Source organism: Ranitomeya imitator, chromosome 5 (genome assembly GCF_032444005.1).
Source record: "Ranitomeya imitator isolate aRanImi1 chromosome 5, aRanImi1.pri, whole genome shotgun sequence".
NCBI lineage: Eukaryota > Metazoa > Chordata > Amphibia > Anura > Dendrobatidae > Ranitomeya > Ranitomeya imitator.
Genome location: NC_091286.1, coordinates 440,492,379 through 440,512,651, shown reverse-complemented (window position 1 = coordinate 440,512,651; position 20,273 = coordinate 440,492,379). Strand labels below are relative to the sequence as shown.

Sequence of the window (20,273 nt, the reverse complement as noted above, 5' to 3'; positions counted from 1 at the left end):
CAGTTTCTCATTTTCAACATCACGCCTACATTATATGATAGTGCAATGCTTAATAGTGTGTGATAGTATAATTCTCAATATTATGAAAAATGACAGTCATTGTATGAGTTTTAAAAGACTTTATTAAAGTATGTATCAGACACAATACATTGTATGTGGATTACAGCATGATATACAATAACATACAGCAGTGGTGAGTGTAATAAAAATACGATCCTTAATAATAAAAAATGCTTACCAGCTGCCTGTTACAAGTGCTGCTCAGGGCACTGGCCACTACACATTTAGAAAGAAGCAGTGACAGCATAATTTTTCAGCGCGTCAGGGGCTGTGTTAGGTGTGATATCCAGCTACATGCTCATGGAGGTTAACAGATAAAATAGCCACAAGCTTACAGAGACGCCTCATCCTGTACAGATAATGTCCAGTGTTAGAGTGATGCAGCAATGTGGTCAGCTAACCACAGTCACACTTTGCAATGTTAGCTAAATCTCAATTCTATCTTTTGCATTCTGTAATCAGTGCAGTTTGTTATTGGTGCAATAATATAATTTTATATCCTAGGATTCTCATTTTTTATATGTAGTTGTTGTGAGATTGCATTCTGTAATCAGTGCCATGTATTTTATTCACAGTGTTCACATATAATACAAAATTGTGTTTTATAACACACCATGCTGCTTATTTTATATCCTATTAGATTTTCATATGAGTTTGCTTCTGTAAACTGTATTTTTCTGCCCAGCCCCTGTCAGCCAGCTGTCCCTGGGTGTCTGGCTTTCCCCTTTTGATACAGTTTGATATTGTTATCACAGTATTTTGATACAGCGATTATTATCCCAGCATTTGTTTGTTTTTATATTAGATTTTTATATGTAGTTGTTGTGAGATTGCATTCTGTAATCAGGGCAGTTTGTTATTGGTGCAATTATATAATTTTATATCCAAGGATTCTCATTTTTTATATGTAGTTGTTGTGAGATTGCATTCTGTAATCAGCGCCATGTATTTTATTCACAGTGTTCGCATATAGTACAAAATTGCTGTTTATTTTATATCCTATTAGATTTTCATATGAGCTCGCTTCTGTAAGCTGTATTTTTCTGCCGGCAGGCCATAAAGCCTAGCATGTGGTTATGTTATCTCATCTAAACAGAGTATCTGTCTATGCCTACCGAAGCAGTCGTCTAATCCCACCGACAACAAAAAACAGAGAGAGATATTCTCCTGTTATGTGTTATGTTATGTTATGTTATCTCATCTAAGCAGAGTAGCTGTCTATGCCCACCGAAGCAGCAAAAGCAAAAACATCTGTAGAAGTACACAGAGAGCAGTTTAAAATATTTATTGCCCAGATACCACAACTACACAAAGATAAAGAATACATTCTATCTAGCTAACAGTGTGAAGCTGCCAAGTACATCTTTGTTGAATCTGATAACTCCGGTCAGAACAACGGGTTAAGCGTGAAAATTTTGATGACACAAAATCTGATACGATTCTATCATTATTCTGCAAGTCAGAAGTGAAACACTGTAAAAGCTTCTTGAATGGTAACCCGCGCGCTAAATATGGGTTTTTATAACACATCAGGCTCACTGTATTGGGCATATTATGTATATCATGTGTTTTTGTCAAGTATAAAGCGGGTGTTTTATACATTTCTAAAAAAAAAAAAGCAAAGACACGGTATTGTAAAATTTTTAGAGATTTTAATGTACTAAAATTAATACATCTCAAAGACATTTCAATACTATAAAATTCGTACTGAATGATATAAAAATCATCACATGTACAATTAACATACATCATTACACTTCTTACAAAATAGATAATATACAGTGTTACAGTTCAGTTACAACAGCACATTTCAGTGGGATTACAGCGGGATGTACAACAGCAGTCAGTGGTGATGAGTTTAATAAGATATAGTATCACTTATTTTACAAGTGTTCAGAAAGTGGTGATGGCATCATTTTCAACACTGTCAGGGTCTGTGTTAAGAGGTGTTCACCAAATATGTGTTCTGACCTACAGGTAATTAATTAAAACAAGCTATAAAAATGTTTGTGTTTTTGTTGTGTTAAAATCATACTGGATCAGCACTGCTGTTGACACCTCCAGGGTTGTCTTGGATGTGTAAAACTGTAGTTGAATCATGTAATAGCCTCTGGGGATATTGTGTAGTTATTGCGCTGCAAACTGTCTTTCGCCCGCTTCCAGCTGCTGGCGATCTTCTGGATCTAGCCAGCACCTGTAGAGCCTTCTTAATGACTCTGGCTCTATAAGATCTTTGCGGTATTATTCTAGTTAATTTTTTCAGCCCATAGCCACCCAGGTTTAGTCATGTGGATTTAGATTCATTTAAATTCACAGGGTGTATGTACACATGCATGATTTAGTTTAGAAGCATATAGTTCAGCGATAATGTCAGGTGTTGGACTGGCATTTATCAGTCTTTCGTACGTATCACAGAAAAATTTTAGTTTGATCTGTGCGAGTTTGGTATGGACGTACTGAGCAGACATGGCAGTACACATTTTGACATGGTCATCATCCCACACAGGACTCCTTGTGTAAGATGAATGTTCAGCAACTTTCCGTTTTTTACTTACACGGCGTCGTGATACTGATCATTTCTTTAGAGGTAATACACTGCCAAAATCGCTAGAAGATCCTGCAAGAGCAGTATCTGCAGATTGTACAGTTTGACACACACGTATATTGAACGGATCTATGGGTGACCACATACCCTCGGAGAGCTGTTCAATTTCTCTGTTTTCAGGAGTAACTTGTGGAATGCTGCTTGTCCTATTGGCCTCCTGAGTTATACAGGGACCAGCGTTCTGCGAAGCAAATCTCTCTCTTGAAGCATTCTTATATTTCTGATGTGGAATCTTGGATTCCCGGAGTGTTTGGGTGCCGCGTAGCTTTCCTCACGATCCACAACACAGATGGGCGAAAGAGGAGTTGTTCTCACAGCCGTATTAGCTCTTTGTGGCTGATTCTGTGCAGATCCGTAAATACGCCGATTCAAAACTCGTGGTTGAAGATCCGGCGTATCTAAAAGAAAAGATACAAGTGTCTGTTATCCGCAAAACCGGCGTAAAATTGGAAAAGCTACATGTCGACACTTATCTATTATCCTGCGTAATATTTGAAAAGTTAACGGTGACAGCTATCCATGAAATCATTGTAACAATATTGGCATAAATCCAGTATAGAGCAGACCAGATATATACTTACAAGTATGAAGCGGGAATTGCACCTCCGCAGCTCCTGGTTTAATGGCCAACGCATTGTTCAAACTCGTCGAGACGGGGATATTCTCTTTTTCAAATTGAATTTTCCTGGCAACCAGTTTAGCAGCTGTAAATAAAATATGACTATTAGTTAACACAGAATTGATTTTCTACACAAAACTGCCGCGTTGAGACGGTGATATTCTCTTTTTCAAAATGAATTTTCTGACAACTAGTTTAGCAGATGTAAATAAAATATAACTATTACACAAAAGTGAGAATCACATGTATTTCAAGTGAACCGCTACCTTTTCTATTCTTGAGACACCTGCTTAATGAACTTCCACGTCTTTTAGGAGCATCGGGCAGCGGTGAAATTACACTGTTCTTGACATCTATGATCTCGATGTCTGAATCCAGATTTTCACATGGTTCGGGAACACACCAGTTTTCCGGCATATAGAGCGATGGATGTGTGTCAGTATCTGTATGAGAAATTGCACTTAGTTCGTGTTTACATACAAAGGATTAAAGCAGCTGACATAGTATAATATAGTTTTACGGTATAACACCTGTTTATGGTGTATCTGTTTTAATAATTTAGTATTATATTGGTGGCTAGCGGCTATATTTGTTTTAATAATTTAACCGTATATTTATTATGACATAATTTGTGTAATATAATAGTTAACAGCTGTTATAGTTTTACAGTATATCCAGTATTTGTGGTGTAAAATTAATATAACATGACTTATTCCGTATTACCTATGTTTTGCTTAGTATAAACATATTTATGCGTAAATTTAGTTGTTGACGTGTATAAATCGTGTTTGTCTGTGGCGGTGTGGAATTAACATAGATAATATATATATATATATATATATAAATATATATATATATAGCTTTCTTACATGTGGTACAGGAAAGATAAATATCTTTGTACCATGTTACAATGACATTTTTCCCTATCTAAATGCAAAAAGGAGAACCTAATTACCTGTGATAAGGTGAAGAGCAGGCTCATTATCTTTAACGGTTCCACAGCTACGGATTCATTGCGTTCATAATTCTGCGTGACTCCTCTTAAATAAGAAAGAATGCAAGAATATATAATTAATATAAATTACTTATAATATAATGACTCAATCAGAATGAGCCAATACTCTATGCATTATATTCGTATAATACCTAATGCTGTGCTTGTAAGAAGGGGGCTGTATTGATCGCGAGGATATTGGGATTCCATCTTAAATAAAAAAGGGCAAAAGTTTTATCTATATCTATACCGCCGATAAATACAGTTTAAAACTACGTTACAAATATATACGCTACAGATAATGATAATATTAGGGATTGCACATTTTCTGTTAGTACAATAAACCTCATTTCAAGGCAGAAACATTACTGTGTCCTACAGTTATTAGATATATGAAACTGAAATAGCTGTTGCAAAAAAAACAATTTTTATAAAACATTATGCTTAAGATTAATAGGGGTGCGCAAACTTTTTCATATAACTGTACATGCAGACGTACGCTCTGGTCCCGAGTGCAGTGCCGGGTATTGAGGCAAGAGACTCATGCGAGTTTCTCACAAGTGTGACCTCAGCCTTAAACACAATATCTGTTTAATTTATTAAAAAAATGTTGTGGGCTCCCGCGCAGTTTTCAGCACCAGAGAGGGAAAGCCAGCGACTAGGGGCCAATGTTTATAGCCTTGGAAAGGGTTAATACCATGGATCTTCCGAGGCTATGAATATCAGCCCACAACTGTATATTTAGCCTTTACTGGCTATTAAAATAGGAGAACCCCCCAAAAACAATGTGGGGTCCCACTATAATTATTAACTAGAAAAGGCTATGCAGACAGCTGTGGTCTGATGTTCATAGCTTAGGAAGGGACCATGGATATAAGACACCTATCCATTACTAATCCTATAGTTGTTAATGTGTTAAATAAACAGACACACATACAGAATGAAGTATTGTAATGAAATAAAACACCACACAGTTTTGCCATCCTTATTTTTCTGCCAATCCATGCGACACCCTCGATCTCCTTGTAAAAAAGAAAAAATAATAAACCAACTCCCTGGTCCGACGCAATCCATTTAATAAGGAGTGTCGACAAAATTAGAAGATTTTACCAATCACTCAAAAAGGTTTATACAGCAAAGTAAAAAGAGCTAAGTGATCATTTAAAACGTAACCTTTCATTTCCTAATGGACTAAAATTCCAAAAAACAAAAACTATACAAACAAACAATAAACACCACGCAGTTTTATGTGCTAATACTTCTTACTGCAGTGTGCTACACACAATAGGGCACTAGTTCGGCAGTTGGCACCTTGCCAAAATATTCACTGCTTGAATAATGAACCTCACAAAGGTTCACATATTAGTCCAGCCCAAGTGTAGTGCATTACAGAACAGCTCATTAGTTAACACACTGCCAGTATCACCATGAGGCAAAAACGATCCACTATTCTCAATGTAATCAGAAAGGCCAAAGAGAAAGCATAATCAATCTTACATTCATTAGCAAAAGAATCAATCCGGCATTTGTACGCTTATTGCCTAGGTGTATGCAATAATAAAGGAACGATCTCACCCGTCTTTGTTCTGCGCTTTTTTTCCCGCAGCATGTGCACACCAAATGTCAATTTGACATTGACTAACATTGCTTGTGCACTACACTGCAGATTTGATGCAATTGCGGGCGTCCAAAAACACTGCGGATCTGCCTCAAAATCCGCAACATGTGCACACAGCCTAAAAGATGAAAATATATAGGTTATTATCTATAGAAAGCTCCAAGGATTTACTGTACCAACAACTCTTAGTCAGTCCACTTTGTAGAACTAATGCATTGTATTACAGTTAGATATTTTATGACAACATGGAAAATGTAACAATGGCCGAGATGCTACTCTGTATCTACACAAAACCACGAATTCAGATACAGATAACATAATCATGAAACCGGTCCTGTAAGGATCATCCAGGACTCATTGGGATAATACCCTGAAATACTTCCTATTATATGACAACCAAAGACAATGAAGTAGCTGTGGGTGAAACGCGCGTAGGGGCACGTGTTGACACTAATGGAGAAAGAGAGGGGTAAGATTACAACATGGGACTATTAGTTCCTTTTTCATTTATGACATTTTTGGGTCACTGGACCATAGGGTATATCCCTTTTACATGTGTACAATAGTTGATCTTTGTGGTTGCTTAGGGACTTAGTGAGCACTGGCACTTTATCATACTACAATAGGTGACTATTGGATCTCATTGTTGATCAGTTTATGCCCCTCTCTGTATTCATGGTGCAACACTGATTGTTTTCTTGGTGCACCCATATTCGATATTTAAATAACTCTGTATGTTATATCTTTTTGGAAATATCATTGGATCATAGTTTTGTAAACTTTTATTAAAAAATAATGTATCTTTTTATACTAATTTTATGAGTTGCTATACTTCATTGTCTTCCTTTGTATCTACACAAGATGTAAAATGATAGTTTACAGTCAGTTATTTGGCATCTGAAAATGTAATTTGCTCCGGAAGCAATATTTGTATGTTTGTATATAAATATTAAGTTGTATTTCAGGGGAAAGTGTTCCTGTGACTAAGACACCATTGCCAAATGTTGATAATTCCATTCCTTGGAAAATACACAGTGGTGAAGATTACAAAAGACATGTCCTCTTCTGTGGCACAGACGTCATCCAAACTCAAGCTCCTAATAAAAGTCTGGTGAAAGCTGTCGTATTAAAAACAGGTATAAGAATATAAGTTAACTATTCTATATTAAGGAGGATACATATGCAAAAAAAGATAAACTTATTAAAGATAATTTGTTGATTCTTGCTTATGTACTAAGAACAGATTCAATTTTAAATGATAAGATACAATATAATATAAAATACTATAAATACAAAAAGTAACGTAAGCATATAAGCAAATTGAGTGTGCAGTATATCATGTGGACTGACCGTTCAACATTTTATCTTTTGGGTAGGTCTTAACTAGTGATGAGAGAGTATACTCTTTGCTTGGGTTTTCCTGAGCACGCTCGGGTGATCTCCAAGTATTTTGTAGTGCTCGGACATTTAGTTTTCCTTGCCTCAGCTGCATGATTTACTGCTGCTAGCCAGGCTGAATACATGTGAGGAATGCCTGTTTGTTAGGGAATCCTCTCATGTATTCAGCCTGTCTAGCAGCCACAAATCATGCAGATGCAGCTATGAAAACTAAATCTCCAAGCACTACAAAATACTCGGAGACGACCCGAGCATGCTCTGGGAAACCTGTTGTGAATTCTGCTTTTGAGCTCCCTCTGGTGGTAGCAGATGGTAATGCAGTTGTTCCTGGGCTGCAGTCTTGGACAGGTGTATCTGCTAATTGCAGTTCTGACTGGGGTATTTAGGCTTGCAGGACTCATTAGTCCTTGCCATTTGTCAATGTTTTTTGGGATATGATGGATCTCTTTCTGGCTTCTCCTGCTTGGTTGCCATTTCAGCAAAGATAAGTGTCTGTTTCTTTTTCTGTGGCACACAGGCTGTGTGCTTGTTTTTGATTGTATTCCTGCTCTGAATATAGGATTCGCTGGAGTTGCAGATTTACGCTCCTACGTTTTTAGTTAGATGTAGGAAGTTTTTGTATATTCTGCTGTGGATATTTTTGAAGGGTTTTAATACTGACCGCACAGAACTCTGTCCTATCCTGTCCTATTTAGCTAGAGTGGCCTCTTGTGCTAAATCCTGTTTTTCTGCCTTTGTATGTTTTTTCCTCTCCGACTCACCGCCAATATTTGTGGGGGGCTGTCTATCCTTTGGGGTTCTGCTCTGAGGCAAGATAGTATTCCTATTTCCATCTTTAGGGGTATTTAGTCCTCCGGCTGTGACGAGGTGTCTAGGATTGGTTAGGTACACTCCACGGCTACTTCTAGTTGCGGTCTTAAGATCAGGATTTGCGGTCAGTATAGTGACCACCTACTCCAGTGAAAGTTTTCATGTTGCTCCAAGGTCACCGGATCATAACAGAAACCCGAGTAACGAGTATACTTGCTCATCACTAGTCTTAACCCCTTAACCTATGGAGCTTTTTTCTATTTTGTGTTTTCGGTTTTCGCTCTCCTCCTTCCCAGAGCCATTACATTTATATTTTTCTGTCAATATGGCCATGTGAGGGCTTATTTTTTGCAGGATGAGTTGTACTTTTTAAGTACATCATTGGTTTTACCTTGTCATGTACTACAAAATGGGAAAAAAAATTCCAAGTGTAGTGAAATTGCAAAAAAAATTGCAATCCCACACTTGTTTTTTGTTTGACTTTTTTGCTAGGGTCACTAAATGCTAAAACTGGCCTGCCATTATGATTCTCCATGTCATTAGAAGTTCATAGACAGCAAACATGTCTAGGTTCTTTTTTATCTAAGTGGTGAAAAAAATTAGTTGCCCGTAGCGTCTCCATTTTTCGTGAGGGCTTTTGTTGGGTGAAGGCTTTTTTTTTGTGTGTTGAGCTGATGTTTTTAATGATACCATTTTGGTGCAGATATGTTCTTTTGGTCGCTCGTTATTGCATTTTAATGCAATGTCGTGGCGACCAAAAATCATAATTCTGGTATTTTTTATTTTTCTCTCGCTACGCTACCCGATAGATCGGGTGCTTCTGAACACAGCGATACCAAATATGTGTAGGTTTGATTTTATTATTGCTTTATTTTTAAAGGGGGGTAATTTGAACTTTTATTTTTTTTTATTTTTTTCATATTTTTGAAAACTTTTTTTTAAAATTTGGCATGCTTTAGTAGCCTCCATTATAATAGATGAATGTGGATAAAATCCACGCTGCTGCAACAAATGATGGATACAGATATAGTTATATCTTTCCACAGAAAGATATCTTTCTGTGGAAACTTCCTGAAGAAGAAGCCATGAGCTTCGAAACGTGTTGAATAAACCACCTGAACATCTTATAACTATATCTGGATCCATCATTTGTTGCAGCAGCGCAGATTTTATCCACATTCATCTATTATAACAGTTCTGAGAGGTTGCAGCGCTGACCTGTGGTTCTGCAGCAGCTGACAACTACACGCCTTTACTGTGTACCACCAGGGGAGCAGTTATCTCATAATTGATTGGAAACAATCCGGGGGATAAGACCCTATTTGCGCTTTTTTTGTCTCCTATCTTTCTATATTAGTAGCCTCCATGGGAGGCTAGATGCTGCCATGACTTGATCGCCTCTGCTCAGATCGACTCTATGTAGTAGATTTACAGCATTGCCATGAGCGCTGACCACAGGGTGGGGCTCATAGCCATCTGGCATCAACAACTATAGAAGTCTTCAGGAAACCTCTGGTTGTCATGCCGATGCACCAATGACCCCGATCATGTGACAGCGGCATTTAACTAGTTAATAGGCACCGGCGGAACGCAATTTCACCCTCGCCTATTGTTCAAATCAGCTGACATGTCCCAGCTTTGATGTGGTCTCACCACCGGAGCCCACATCAAAGTAGGGATTCTGCCATCAGAAGTACTATTTTTTCCAATGGCAGAAAGGGGTTAAAGGGGCTGTCTACTGCTCAGAAAACCCCATCTCAATCCCTATTTTCTCCGTAGTAGAATAAAAACACACCCTCATCTCCAATGCCTTTTCCATGGTGTTGTCACTGGCTCTCCCAGGAATAACAATGCTATGTGATCTCTGTGGCCAATCTGTGCTGTGTTGTGAATTCTGTGGTCAAGCTCCCTCCTGTGGTCATGAGTGGTACTTCGGCTGGTTCTGTCTATGAGCTTCCTCTGGTGGATGTGAGTGGGGCTGCGGCCTCTGAGTTTCCTTCCTCAGGTGACGAGGTTAAGTCGTTAGGTGCTGCTCTATTTAACTCCACCTAGTTCTTTGTTCCTGGCCTCCAGTCAATGTTCCAGTATTGGTCTAGCTCTCTCCTGGATCGTTCTTGTGGCCTGTCTGCCCTGCATAAGCTAAGTTTTGCTTGTGTTACTTTTGTTTGCTATATTTTCTGTCCAGCTTGCTATATTGGTTTTTCTTGCTTGCTGGAAGCTCTGAGACGCAGAGGGAGCACCTCCATACCGTTAGTCGGTGCGGAGGGTCTTTTTGCCCCTCTGCGTGGTTGTTTGTAGGTTTTTGTGCTGACCGCAAAGCTATCTTTCCTATCCTCGGTCTATTCAGTAAGTCGGGCCTCACTTTGCTAAAATCTATTTCATCTCTGTGTTTGTATTTTCATCTTACTCACAGTCATTATATGTGGGGGGCTGCCTTTTCCTTTGGGGAATTTCTCTGAGGCAAGGTAGGCCTATTTTTCTATCTTCAGGGCTAGCTAGTTTCTCAGGCTGTGCCCGAGGCGCCTAGGTTTTTGTTAGGAGCGCTCCACAGCTACCTCTAGTGTGGTTCGATAGGATTAGGGATTGCGGTCAGCAGAGTTTCCACGTCTCAGAGATCGTCCTATGTTAGTAACTATCAGGTCACTGTGTGTGCTCTTAACCACTAGGTCCATTGTGGTTCTGAATCACCTGTTCATAACAGTACTGGAGGCCAAAAGTACTAATGCTTCTCAATAGAGGGAAAAGAGAAGTTCTGAGACCATTTTTTTTTCTCTGTACTGTGTTTTGTCTTTCTTTTCCCCTAGACATTTGGGTGGTTCAGGACACAGGTGTAGTGATGGACATTAAAGGTCTGTCTTCTTGTATGGATCATCTCACTGCAAGAGTACAAAATATTCAAGACTCTGTGGTTCAGAATTCTATGTTAGAGCCAAGAATTCCTATTCCTGATTTGTTTTCTGGAGATAGAGCTAAGTTTCTGAGTTTTAAGAATAATTGTAAACTGTTTCTGGCTTTGAAACCCCGCTCCTCTGGTGACCCAGTTCAACAAGTTAAGATCATTATTTCTTTATTACGTGGCGACCCTCAAGACTGGGCATTTTCCCTTGTGCCAGGAGATCCTGCATTATGTAATATTGATGCGTTTTTTCTGGCGCTCGGATTGCTGTATGATGAACCTAATTCAGTGGATCAGGCAGAGAAAAATTTGTTGGCTCTGTGTCAGGGTCAGGATGAGGTAGAGATATATTGTCAGAAGTTTAGGAAGTGGTCTGTGCTCACTCAATGGAATGAATGTGCGCTGGCAGCAATTTTCAGAAAAGGTCTCTCTGAAGCCCTTAAGGATGTCATGGTGGGATTTCCTATGCCTGCTGGTCTGAATGAGTCTATGTCTTTGGCCATTCAGATCAGTCGACGCTTGCGTGAGCGTAAAACTGTGCACCATTTGGCGGTATTATCTGAGCATGGACCTGAGCCTATGCAGTGCGATAGGACTTTGACCAGAGCTGAACGGCAAGAACACAGACGTCAGAATGGGCTGTGTTTTTACTGTGGTGATTCCACTCATGCTATCTCCGATTGTCCTAAGCGCACTAAGCGGTTCGCTAGGTCTGCCACCATTGGTACGGTACAGTCAAAATTTCTTTTGTCCGTTACTTTGATCTGCTCTTTGTCATCCTATTCTGTCATGGTATTTGTGGATTCAGGCGCTGCCCTGAATTTGATGGACTTGGAGTATGCTAGGCGCTGTGGGTTTTTCTTGGAGCCCTTGCAGTATCCTATTCCATTGAGAGGAATTGATGCTACGCCTTTGGCCAAGAATAAGCCTCAGTACTGGACCCAGCTGACCATGTGCATGGCTCCTGCGCATCAGGAGGATATTCACTTTTTGGTGTTGCATAATCTGCATGATGTGGTCGTGTTGGGGTTGCCATGGCTACAAGTCCATAACCCAGTATTGGATTGGAAATCAATGTCTGTGTCCAGCTGGGGTTGTCAGGGGGTACATGGTGATGTTCCATTTCTGTCTATTTCATCATCCACCCCTTCTGAGGTCCCAGAGTTCTTGTCGGATTACCGGGATGTATTTGATGAGCCCAAGTCCAGTGCCCTACCTCCGCATAGGGATTGTGATTGTGCTATCGATTTGATTCCTGGTAGTAAGTTTCCTAAAGGTCGACTGTTTAATTTGTCTGTGCCTGAGCACGCCGCTATGCGGAGTTACGTAAAGGAATCCTTGGAGAAGGGTCATATTCGCCCGTCGTCGTCGCCATTGGGAGCAGGGATCTTTTTTGTGGCCAAGAAGGATGGTTCGCTGAGACCTTGTATTGATTACCGCTTTCTAAATAAAATCACGGTCAAATTTCAGTACCCCTTGCCGCTGCTGTCTGATTTGTTTGCTCGGATTAAGGGGGCTAGTTGGTTCACCAAGATAGATCTCCGTGGTGCGTATAATCTTGTGCGTATTAAACAGGGCGATGAATGGAAAACAGCATTTAATACGCCCGAGGGCCATTTTGAGTACCTGGTTATGCCATTCAGGCATTCTAATGCTCCATCTGTGTTTCAGTCCTTTATGCATGACATCTTCCGAGAGTACCTGGATAAATTCCTGATTTTATACTTGGATGATATTTTGGTCTTCTCAGATGATTGGGAGTCTCACGTGAAGCAGGTCAGAATGGTGTTCCAGGTCCTGCGTGCGAATTCTTTGTTTGTGAAGGGGTCAAAGTGTCTCTTTGGTGTTCAGAAGGTTTCATTTTGGGGTTTCATTTTTTCCCCTTCTACTATCGAGATGGACCCTGTTAAAGTTCAGGCCATTTATGATTGGACTCAGCCGACGTCTCTGAAGAGTCTGCAAAAGTTCCTGGGCTTTGCTAATTTTTATCGTCGCTTCATCAATAATTTTTCTAGTATTGCTAAACCGTTGACTGATTTAACCAAGAAGGGTGCTGATGTGGTCAATTGGTCTTCTGCTGCTGTGGAAGCGTTTCAACAGTTGAAGCGTTGTTTTTCTTCTGCCCCTGTGTTGTGCCAACCAGATTTTTCGCTCCCGTTCCAGGTCGAGGTTGATGCTTCTGAGATTGGAGCAGGGGCTGTTTTGTCGCAAAGAAGTTCTGATGGCTCGGTGATGAAATCATGCGCCTTCTTTTCCAGGAAGTTTTCGCCTGCTGAGCGTAATTATGATGTTGGCAATAGAGAGTTGCTGGCCATGAAGTGGGCATTCGAGGAGTGGCGTCATTGGCTTGAAGGAGCTAAGCATCGCGTGGTGGTCTTGACTGATCACAAGAACTTGACTTATCTCGAGTCTGTCAGACGGTTGAATCCTAGACAGGCTCGTTGGTCGCTGTTTTTCTCCCGTTTTGACTTTGTGGTTTCGTACCTTCCGGGCTCTAAAAATGTGAAGGCGGATGCCCTGTCTAGGAGTTTTGTGCCCGACTCTCTGGGTTTGTCTGAGCCGGCGGGTATTCTCAAAGAGGGGGTAATTTTGTCTGCCATCTCCCCTGATTGGCGGCGGGTGCTGCAAAAATTTCAGGCTAATAGACCTGACCGTTGCCCAGTGGAGAAACTGTTTGTCCCTGATAAATGGATGAGTAGAGTTATCTCTGAGGTTCATTGTTCGGTGTTGGCTGGTCATCCTGGAATCTTTGGTACCAGAGATTTGGTAGCTAGATCCTTTTGGTGGCCGTCTCTGTCGCGGGATGTGCGTTCGTTTGTGCAGTCCTGTGGGATTTGTGCTCGGGCTAAGCCCTGCTGTTCTCGTGCCAGTGGGTTGCTTTTGCCCTTGCCAGTCCCGAAGAGGCCCTGGACACATATCTCTATGGATTTTATTTCGGATCTCCTCGTCTCTCAAAAAATGTCGGTCATTTGGGTTGTTTGTGATCGCTTCTCTAAGATGGTCCATTTGGTACCCTTGTCTAAATTGCCTTCCTCCTCTGATTTGGTGCCATTGTTCTTCCAGCATGTGGTTCATTTACATGGCATTCCGGAGAACATCATTTCTGACAGAGGTTCCCAGTTTGTTTCAAGGTTTTGGCGAGCCTTTTGTGCTGGGATGGGCATTGATTTGTCTTTTTCCTTGGCTTTCCATCCTCAGACAAATGGCCAGACTGAACGAACGAATCAGACCTTGGAAACATATCTGAGATGCTTTGTTTCTGCCGATCAGGATGATTGGGTGTCCTTTTTGCCTTTGGCTGAGTTCGCCCTTAATAATCGGGCCAGCTCGGCTACTTTGGTTTCGCCGTTTTTCTGCAATTCTGGTTTCAATCCTCGTTTCTCTTCAGGGCAGGTTGAGTCTTCTGACTGTCCTGGTGTGGATACTGTGGTGGATAGGTTGCAGCAGATTTGGACTCATGTGGTGGACAATTTGACATTGTCTCAGGAGAAGGCTCAACGTTTCGCTAACTGCAGGTGCTGTGTGGGTCCCCGACTTCATGTTGGGGATTTGGTTTGGTTGTCATCTCGTTATATTCCTATGAAGGTTTCCTCTCCTAAGTTTAAGCCTCGTTTCATTGGTCCGTATAGGATTTCTGAGGTTCTTAATCCTGTGTCTTTTCGTTTGACCCTTCCAGCTTCTTTTTCCATCCATAACGTATTCCATAGGTCATTGTTGCGGAGATACGTGGCACCTGTGGTTCCATCCGTTGATCCTCCTTCCCCCGTTTTGGTTGAGGGGGAGTTGGAGTATACAGTGGAGAAGATTTTGGATTCTCGTATTTCGAGATGGAAACTCCAGTACCTGGTTAAGTGGAAGGGTTATGGTCAGGAAGATAATTCCTGGGTCTTTGCCTCTGATGTTCATGCTGCCGATCTGGTTCGTGCCTTTCATTTGGCTCATCCTGGTCGGCCTGGGGGCTCTGGTGAGGGTTCGGTGACCCCTCCTCAAGGGGGTAGGGTACTGTTGTGAATTCTGTGGTCAAGCTCCCTCCTGTGGTCATGAGTGGTACTTCGGCTGGTTCTGTCTATGAGCTTCCTCTGGTGGATGTGAGTGGGGCTGCGGCCTCTGAGTTTCCTTCCTCAGGTGACGAGGTTAAGTCGTTAGGTGCTGCTCTATTTAACTCCACCTAGTTCTTTGTTCCTGGCCTCCAGTCAATGTTCCAGTATTGGTCTAGCTCTCTCCTGGATTGTTCTTGTGGCCTGTCTGCCCTGCATAAGCTAAGTTTTGCTTGTGTTACTTTTGTTTGCTATATTTTCTGTCCAGCTTGCTATATTGGTTTTTCTTGCTTGCTGGAAGCTCTGAGACGCAGAGGGAGCACCTCCATACCGTTAGTCGGTGCGGAGGGTCTTTTTGCCCCCTCTGCGTGGTTGTTTGTAGGTTTTTGTGCTGACCGCAAATCTATCTTTCCTATCCTCGGTCTATTCAGTAAGTCGGGCCTCACTTTGCTAAAATCTATTTCATCTCTGTGTTTGTATTTTCATCTTACTCACAGTCATTATATGTGGGGGGCTGCCTTTTCCTTTGGGGAATTTCTCTGAGGCAAGGTAGGCTTATTTTTCTATCTTCAGGGCTAGCTAGTTTCTCAGGCTGTGCCCGAGGCGCCTAGGTTTTTGTTAGGCGCGCTCCACGGCTACCTCTAGTGTGGTTTGATAGGATTAGGGATTGCGGTCAGCAGAGTTTCCACGTCTCAGAGCTCGTCCTATGTTAGTAACTATCAGGTCACTGTGTGTGCTCTTAACCACTAGGTCCATTGTGGTTCTGAATCACCTGTTCATAACAGTGCTGGCTTCCAACAATGATGTGTACAGATGTGGTATTTGTGCTTGAGATTGTGCTGTCAATCAATGAACATTGGGTGGAGATAGAAGTACAAAAAGTATAAGTAAGCGGGAATGTGCACTGAACTCTTCTGTCATTCAAAGGGGTATATCAAGTATCTCAGAATATTTGAATAAAGGAGTTTTTTATCCTGACAGATTCACTTTAAAGGGAACCTGTCACATCAAGTAACACTGTTAACCTACAGATATAGGGTTAGTTTGCAGTTTTATATTGTTAGGAGGGTACCCAGTAGCTGTAGTGAAAGAAAGACTCCCAGCCAATGCTGCTACAGATACCAATCACACCTTTAAACATGCCCCAGTGCTATGACTGCCAGCCGCCTCAGCAATGTATGAGTGCAGAACCATCTGTCAGTCAAGTCAAAGTGTCAAGGTGTGCTTTTAGTGTCCGATCACAGTTTTGAGAGTGGTGACTGTAGCTGCACCAACAAACCTATGTGACTGAAAATGAATGGCCCAAAAGAAGAGAAAAGTTCACATGCTCCTGGGTGCCGTACTTTCAGTATGGTGGACGAGAACTTTTCTAACTAGACTACCCTACTGATTAGCCCTATTTCAGCAGGTTAATAGTATTTTCCAATGTGACAGGTTCCCTTTTAAGCTGTATATAAATAAATTTGGATTTTCACCTACCATAGCACTAATAAAAGGCAGCCAAGAATCTGTGGAGAAAAGGGGAATGCTTGATAAGTAATAAAAAAAACAGAGTTATAGTGGAGTGTAGATTTTGAAAATACCTGGCTTAGAAGGGAAGAACACAGATAAAAGTGATTGCGGTGATCATTCTTACCAAAATAACTAGGGCAGCGGAGATGAAAAATTAAAAACTAAAAAAGACAGGTTATTCAGCTCTCCAGCCTTTATTTTTTATGATGTGGTAAATTTGAAATCCTAAAACTAGTGAAAGGTAAAAGTCTGGGCATAAGACCTAAGGCTTAGCGCCAAACATAGATTTACATTAACCAATTTTGCATTGTCAATCCAAACTCCTATCAATAAATATTTCCCAATTCATGGTCATTTAATAGCCTGTTTACATTGGTTGTTTCCACTTCAGGTACAGTAGTTTATATAGACAACTAATAGGAGGAGTCTGCTGTGGTTAAGCCAGGAGTATTTCCTCATTAGAGTCAGTGAAGACAGGGAACTGGTACAGCTCAGAGGGGCAGGGAGCCCCACTCATCCCCTAGGGCTTCAGAGCCTGGGACAACACAGTGACTCTGTAATATTACCAAGGGAGAAGCTCAGCCACCCAGGGCCAGTAAGCCAGAACAGCAGCAGAGACAGCAGTGATAGCGGTAGTAGGAACCGGAGCTGCAGGAGAAGTCACATCAGTACAGAAGGGCAGGTCGCTCACCATGTGGCAGATCATCGCATGGGCTGATGCACTCAGATCCGGCTGAAGGAACCCCCAAGCACAGAGAGTCTGAACAGGGAGGACACTGAGGAACCGTATTATACAGTCTGACCCGGGCACATGCTGTGTGACAAGGAGAGAAGTACAGGGAAAGAAAGAAACGTGTAATGTCGAATCTGTTGTTGAATCTGTAACAAAATGGATGTGCTGTGAAAACAAGAGAGTAAAGTTTTGCATTTGAAGTTTGAAACAGACTCTGTCTCTTTGTGCTCAACAACACCAGCAGTTGAACATCAGCAGCCCTGATGGGACCCTGACGATGCAGAGTGTATGCAAGAAAAGGGACATAATTCATTGTTTATGTGTGTCGGGAGGCCAGGGCGCGGGTAACCAGATATGCTCAGCCACGACTATGGCTCTGGCTCTGTCTCTCACAAGTGCACGTAGGCTGTCATTGTCTTTGGCATTGTCATTGTCTTTGGCAGCTCAGGTCCATGTGCTGCAGAGAATGATGATCTTTTGTGTAAACCAATGAATGAATTATTGGCAGCCTGTTTAAACTGCATGATCATTGTAAGCAAGCAGTCCTTAGTCCTGGTCATTCACAAAAATCGTGCAGTTTAAATGGACCATTTTCAAAATCAGTAAATTTTCAGTTTGGGAGCTTTCAGTTTTTATATCAGTTCTTCCATAACTTTTTATTTCTGCATCAATATAGTGGTATGAGGGCTTGGTTTTTGCAGGATGAGTTCTAGTTTTGAATTATTTCTTTCATTTTACCATGTACTGAAAATGTCAAAAGATCACAATTTCCCCATTGTTTTTTGGGTTTGTATTTATGCATTTATTATTTGGTAAAATTGGTTTGGCAGTGCATGGACAGAAAACAGTTATCCTTGCTTTTTTGCTCTTTTTTAGGGGGTGATTAACAAATGCTGAAAATAATTTTGTATCTTGATAGATTGAAATGTTATTGATGTGGTGATAGAAAATGTGTTATATTTTTAATTTCCTTTTAAACTTTTTTTGTATTTTTTTATCTTATGTTATATTTTTATTTTCCTTTTAAACTTTTTTGTATTTTTTTTATCTTATCTACAGCATTCTGCAATGTTGTAGATAAGCCAGCGAGATGTAACCTGAAAGATGATAAATAAAGGTTAGATTATACTCACCCAGGGGCGGTCCCGCTGTGGTCCGGGTTCATTGGGCGTCGCTGTCCGGGTCCGGCGCATCCTATCTTCATTCGAGACGTCCTATTCTTGTCTTCTTGCCGCGGCTCCAGGACAGGCGTACTTTGTCTGCCCTGATGAGGGCAGAGCAAAGTGCTGCAATGCGCAGGCGCCAGGGCTCTCTGACCTTTCTCTGCACCTGCGCACTGCAGTACTTTGCTCTGCCCTCAACACGAAGTATGCCTGCGCCAGAGCCGCAGCAAGAAGATAAGAAGAGGACATCATGAAATGAAGATAGGAGGCGCCGGACTTGGACCGCGACACCCATCGGACCGGTCCGCAGCGGGACCGCCCATAGGTGAGTTTAATCTAACCTTTATTTCTCATCTTTCAAGTTATATCGGCAGCTTATCTACAGCATTACAGAATGCTGTAGATAAGCCCCTGATGTCGGTGGGCTTAGCTCAGATATGATTTCTGGGGTGACAGACTCCCTTTAAATGCTGCTGTCAAAGATTGACAGTGGCATTTAAATTGTTAAACAGCCCCAGGCGGCAGTAACTCCAGCTGTTATAGGCAGATGCTATTATATATAACACAGTGAGCATTTGTCGAGTAAGGTGCAGGCTCAATTCTTGAACCACTCAATATAACCAATGCGACCACATGCCATAAATTTATATTATGTGGTAATCATTGGGTTAAGGCTTAAGAAAACTATTGTTTAAGTAGACTTGTCAATGACTTATCAAATAAGCAGCAACAAATTGTATTATAAGTACATGATTCATGTATAAACTCTTCAAATAATTCTCTATTTTTAGTTAACATTCTTTTTATATTTTAGGATTCAATACAGCAAAAGGTGATCTGGTCAGGTCTATCCTCTACCCCAAACCAGTAAACTTTAAACTTCATAGAGATGCAATCAGATTTTTACTGGGGCTTGTGGCAGTTACATTGATTGGAATGATTTACACACCTATTGTCTTAAAACAAAATGGAGTAAGTTATTTTCAGTTTTGTGATAATAAATCGTTCTAGCAGGTAATAACTAAAATGTTTTTTTCAGACTGAAATAGGTATTCTCAAAGCACTACTGTATGTGCATTATCAAAAGAACCTTCCTTAACAATAAAATTAATGAGGTCAATTCACCAAATTGTTCATTTGGACTGGGCACACAATGTAATATTTTTTTTGTCTCTCTGTATGATGCATTGCTGACCAATCATAAGCAGTGTGTGAGATATATGACAGGCAGAATTGATCTCCTGGTCTAACCTCCTGCATTAGTCAGTGGGGGGAGGGGGGTAGTGCAACTGGGTTTATCTGGTTCATATTTAAAAACATTATAGACCAGGAGATTAGAGCTATCTGTCAGAGATGAAAAAATAAAATGTTTTATTCCATTAGATTTAGAGATGTTTGTCAAACATTTCATGCACTTAAAACTGTCCCTAAGTTATGGTTTTAAACTTTGCAAAATGAGCAGTCCCCACTTACAGTAGCTTTCAGAACAGGTCTCATAATCACAGATCTCACTGAGCTATGTCCTTGTTCAAATGCCTTGTTATTTGTATATCAAATACGATGATAACATTAATTCACCCATAAAAAGCCACTGATGGCTGAGCTTGTGCTGAGCTTAATTCTTCGGGTACAGACAGACGCCGTATAACTCTTGGGAGGATAGCATCACAATCCTCATTCTGGCTGCCATCTATATGTCCCTTTATACTTATACTACAGCTAAGTTACTCACAAGAATTGTCACTCAAGAAGGAATCTAGGAAGTAACACAAAAATTTGGAAAGTTGTCTGCTGTTCAAGAGGCAACTTAAAAATGCTCCTTTAACCC

The 20,273-nt window shown here is 40.9% G+C and overlaps 1 protein-coding gene across 3 annotated transcripts in view; it reads left to right on the top strand.

The window, feature by feature from the left end:
- LOC138638123 (probable cation-transporting ATPase 13A5) overlaps window positions 1-20,273 on the top strand; it is a 553,152-nt gene that overhangs the window by 331,611 nt on the left and 201,268 nt on the right. For all 3 annotated transcript variants that reach the window (XM_069727147.1, XM_069727148.1, XM_069727150.1), the window contains 2 exons: window positions 6,862-7,032; window positions 19,260-19,417. In XM_069727147.1, coding sequence (XP_069583248.1) covers window positions 6,862-7,032; window positions 19,260-19,417 — 329 coding nt within the window. The remainder of the gene's footprint in view (window positions 1-6,861; window positions 7,033-19,259; window positions 19,418-20,273) is intronic.